We start from the raw sequence: 5,117 nt of genomic DNA on the forward strand, positions 1-5,117 counted from the left end.
TATTTACACTAAGTGCAAATAGCCCGCCTTGTTGATAGAGGCTATTTACAGTAGCTCCACCCACAAATGTGTTTAAAAAATCTTGCGTTTATATTAACATTTAGACGATGGCGCTGACGGTGATGGCTGCCTCCGTGGCGTGCTCCGCAGTTGTTTTTATGTTTTTGTTAGTTTGTCCTGTCTTTACTTATATCCCTGCAATCAGTTTCAACAGAGACAAATTGCTGGACATTCGGAAGTACACACCACCCGATATTTCACCGGTTTTCGATTATTCTGATGTTTTGCTGGACATTGTTGTCGGCGGAGCTGCGGCGCTGTTCAGATGCTTCAGGACGAGCAGACGGGGGAAGCGAGCCGGCGCGCTCGTGAAGCTCAGGCAGCGCGGATTCAGAACGCCGTTGCCGAGCAATACCTGGCAATAAAGCTCATTCTGATTCTGACATATCTCTTAACGGTATATGTTGTACCATTTCATAGTTGTATTTTGACTTTGTTGATAAATATCAGTAATCTTCATTGAGAACGTCTATCTAGACATATTAACATGATTTTTTTTTTCTTCATTGTATTTTAATTTTTGCATTACAGTAATAAGAATTTTGGAAGGAAATGCATGTTACACAATGAAGATATCATAATGGTCCACAAAAAAATGTCTTGTGTAAAATATAGAACACATTTCTTTTGATTTGTTTGAGTGAAATAAAAGGTTTTTGATTCTGTTTCACATACAAGAAAATAAAATAGTTTATTAAACATTTCTGGTTACTTTTTCAATCAGACATCCAAGGGAAGTCTACGGTGAAGTGTTATTTCTGGACCAATAATAACTGTTTCCAAACCACGCCACATATTTCATCATTTAGTCAAACAGGAAGTCCTGCCTATTTCATGCCAAATTAATAAAGTCCCATTGTGTCACTTTTCAAGAAGTCGAATCGATTCATTAAACTGAGATGCATAAAAAAAATTACATAATGGACAACCACATTTTTTTTGCCTTTTAGCAACACAATTATTATACTGAAATTAAATCAGTACAATCAGCCCAATATTTCCACTCAGTTTTATTTCTCATGAATGTTTATTTCACATTCTTGACTCTGCAAGACCCGTAAACCCCTATGGTGACATCTGAACTGTAACCGGTGTGCACATAACTTGAAAACATGATATAAAATTAAATACAAAACTGTTCTGCCTTCATCTTCATCATGTCAGACCACACGAGCCAGACGTATAACAAAGTTTTGCGATAAATCTAGATAATCTATTTGCATTTGACGAAAGTGCTGAGATCTTCCAGGAACTTGATGTACTCCTGATGCTCCAGCACCGTGCTCAACTCCGTCAGCTCATCCGCAAACGTGTTGTCAACGCCGCGGTCAGCCAGGAAGTCCATCAGATGGTCATACAGGGCCTAGAGAGTCAGAGGGGTCAGAGGTCACTGAAATCAGTTTCATTTCTTCCCCATTTTCATTTTTCTGGATTCCAATTTAATGGTTAAATTTAATTTCAGTAATCAAAATACAAGTCTAATTAATTGAAATAATGAAACCTATACAATTTAACAACTATTTATTATCAAAAGTTTATCAAAAATTACATTTTTAGGGCTCTATGAGTGGCCTGTTTTATTTTTTCCCAAATTCTGTGTTTTATTTTTTTCTGGATTCCATTTTAATGGCTTAATTAAATTTCAATAATCAAAAGGCATGTTTAATCAATTAAATGAATCAAATAAAATGTTAAAAATTATTAAAATTTTTACAATAATAAGGCACTATGAAATTAAATTAATAAGTTTTCATTTTTCTGGATTCCTTTTTTCCCCATTTGAATTTTTCCGGATTCTGATTTAATGGTTATATTAGATTTTAGTAATCAAATTAAACTAATTAAATTAAATATTGAAACGATATAATTTAACGACAATTTATTCAAAGTTTTACAAAAAAAAATCACTTTTTTTTTTGGATTCCTTTTTAATTATTCTGGATTCAGTTTTACTATTTTAAAGGAACACTCCACTATTTTTGAAAATAGGCTCATTTTCCAACTCCCCTAGAGTTAAACAGTTGAGTTTTACCGTTTTCGAATCCATTCAGCCGATCTCCGGGTCTGGCGGTAGCACTTTTAGCTTAGCTTAGCATAGATCATTGAATCTGATTAGACCGTTAGCATCTCGCTCAAATGGCCAAAGAGTTTCTATATTTTTCCTATTTAAAACTTGACTCTTCTGTAGTTACATCGTGTACTAAGACCGACGGAAAATGAAAAGTTGTGATTTTCTAGGCCGATATGGCTAGGAACTATACTCTCATTCCGGCGTAATAATCAAGGAACTTTGATGCTGTACCATGGGTGCAGCAGGCGCAATGATATTACGCAGTGCCTGAAAGTACGGCAGCAAAAGTCCTTGATTATTACGCCAGAATGAGAGTATAGTTCCTAGCCATATCGGCCTACAAAATTTTTTTCTCGCAACTTTTCATTTTCCGTCAGTCTTAGTACACGATGTGACTACAGAAGAGTCAAGTTTTAAATAGGAAAAATATAGAAACTCTTTGGTCATTTTTGAGCGAGATGCTAACGGTCTAATCCGATTCAATGATCTATGCTAAGCTACAGCTAAAAGTGCTACCGCCAGACCTAGAGATCGGGAGAGGGGTTGGAAAATGAGCCTTTTTTCAAAAATAGTGGAGTGTTCCTTTAATTAAATTTTAATAATAAAAAGGCAAGCCTATGAAATGTTTTATTTTTTCAGAAATTCTGTGTTTAAATTTTTCAGGATTTATGATTTAATACAAATACATTATCAAAAATGGTGGTAACCAAATTAAGGCATAAAACATCAATTTAATTACTCTTTTAAAATGTAATCTATTGAAAATGTTACAATTCCTTTTTTAGGCCAATGGAGTTCTGCACAACTGAGGCTTACTGTTCAAATTCAAACATTAAAATAATAAAAATGGTGATTTTCCTTAAAAAAAAAAAAAGTTATAGCAATCGTATTATTACTTTGAAAGTACAGTCTATTGTGCAAAAGTAATATTTCTATTAGAACTTCTTCCAAGTTAAATCAAACTTTTATTTTGACAGGTTGTCGTGAAGACCTTTGACTTTCAGTGACAGTTTTTAGCCCTGGCCTTCTGTGCTGTCAAACACAAGCTCTCACCCAGTCCAGAGAGTCTGTGTTGAGCGTGTAACTGGTTTCCTTCCACTCGGCGTCTCCCTCCGGCTGGAAACTGACCTCACGGATGGCGAAGATGTCGCTCTCCTCCTCACCCTCACCGTGAGCGGTCTGCTCAGAGACAAAGAGCTTTGGATATGACATCCATTCAGTGAGCACAAAACACACAGCTTTTCATTTGGCATGCTCTTTATGATAGCCGGACCTTCAGTCACACTGACCTAAAAACACAACGACGAGAGAAAAACAACCCACCTCATCCTCGGGGAAATGACAGTCAAACACTAGTGAACTCTTTACTCCTGGTTTGGTCACTTCAACCACAAAGTTGGGCGTTGAGACAATGTCAGGCTAAAAAACACAGTACAAACGTGTTAAAAAACATGCCATGATGAGGTAAAAGCTAGTGGAGCTGCTCAGTTATGTCCTGTTTTTAAAGCAGTGGTCGTCAACTCCCACTAAAGGGCCTGAGCATGCTTACAAGACGACTGAAAATGATTAAAGACAAAACAAGCATTAAAATCGGCTAAAACAACTACAAATCAAGAGATTTCTTATTTTCATTCACTCTCCCAAAAATTGTTTTTAATCCGAAGAAGCAGGACTCACACCGTTTTGAAAAACATTGATATTTGAGGATGGTTGATTTTAAAAGTGTGATTTCTAGACACACACAGTAAATTCACGGAAATTAATAAAACTCAATGGCAAAATGGCAATGGGCATTTTAATAATGAATATATATTTTTGTAGTTATGCCAAACTGTAAAATATTTTATCTGGTAGATATTGCGAGTAAAAAATATTTGCCAACGCTTATTTTACAGTGCTCGTTAGTAGGGTTGCAAAGGGGTGGAACATTTCCGGAAACTTTCCAAAAATCCCTGGAATATTCCAAAAAAAATCCTGGAAAGTTTCAAAATTTCTGGAATGTTTCCGAAATTTACTGGAAATTTTACACCTTTTTGCAACCCTACTTGTTAGTAGTAAGTAGATAAACCCAAAATTAATTAATATTACTCAGAACTTATTTGTGTACTTGCACTGTAGCAAAGATATATATATATATATATATATATATATATATGAATATTTCTTATATTCTCTAGAATTATATTCCATGGTGAATTGCTTATGTTCCTCTCCTATAAGCTGCTTTGAAAAATATTTTATTAATATAATTCATATAATAATAATAATAATGATAATAATAATAAATATTAAAAAAAAAATCTTAAATCTTATATTCTTTAGAATTAAATTCTGTCATTATTGCTTTTGTTCCTCTAGTGTAAGTTGCTTTGGATAAAAGTGTCTGCATACTTGTAAATTGACATTATGCTCACATTCATGCTTTATAAAAAAAAAAAAGCTATTTTAATAATGCATTTGTGACTCACATCTTTGTTAAACTTTCATGCTGCAACCTTAATTTTATAAAACAACCAAAACAGCAACACCTTCAACAGTTTAAGAACATTAGGCAGGTAGTTGATTTCATATGCCATTATATAATAAGCTGTGCTTGTACAGTATGAACGCATTGTGCATGTGCAGCAGCACTACCTCGTCCTCCTGACTCTTCTGCGTGTGCTCAGGATCCTCCTCCAGCTGCGGCGGGATGCTGTTGTTCACATTGAAAGTGATGGTGACTCTGTCAAACACAAAACCCAACATAAGCATAAATATCATCAAACAAGCTCTGCAAATGACACTTGATGAATTCGCTCAATGCCTTTATTAATAAACATTTGCTTGTGCACGCCTTGCATGCAATGCAATGCAATTGGATAAAAACATCTGCAAAATGCATAACTCTAAATAGAATTGTTTTATAAAGCAATAAGTAGGGATGTAACGATTCACTCAACTCACGATTCGATTTGATTCACGATTCAATTCACAATTTTTTTTTTTT

General features: G+C 34.7%; 1 protein-coding gene across 1 annotated transcript in view; it reads right to left on the reverse strand.

The window, feature by feature from the left end:
* Nucleotides 1-1,055: 1,055 nt before the first annotated feature.
* The window catches only part of LOC107654317 (complement component 1 Q subcomponent-binding protein, mitochondrial-like), a 6,640-nt gene continuing 2,578 nt past the window's right edge, over nt 1,056-5,117 (reverse strand). The window contains exons 3-6 of the mRNA XM_016441350.1: nt 4,766-4,853; nt 3,455-3,550; nt 3,185-3,310; nt 1,056-1,423 (exon numbers count right to left, since the gene is read on the reverse strand). Of these exons, the coding sequence (XP_016296836.1) occupies nt 1,274-1,423; nt 3,185-3,310; nt 3,455-3,550; nt 4,766-4,853 (460 nt within the window). The 3' untranslated portion in view covers nt 1,056-1,273. The remainder of the gene's footprint in view (nt 1,424-3,184; nt 3,311-3,454; nt 3,551-4,765; nt 4,854-5,117) is intronic.

The sequence above is a fragment of the Sinocyclocheilus anshuiensis genome, unplaced genomic scaffold, assembly GCF_001515605.1.
Source record: "Sinocyclocheilus anshuiensis isolate Anshui unplaced genomic scaffold, SAMN03320099.WGS_v1.1 scaffold163, whole genome shotgun sequence".
In the NCBI taxonomy this organism is placed as follows: domain Eukaryota; kingdom Metazoa; phylum Chordata; class Actinopteri; order Cypriniformes; family Cyprinidae; genus Sinocyclocheilus; species Sinocyclocheilus anshuiensis.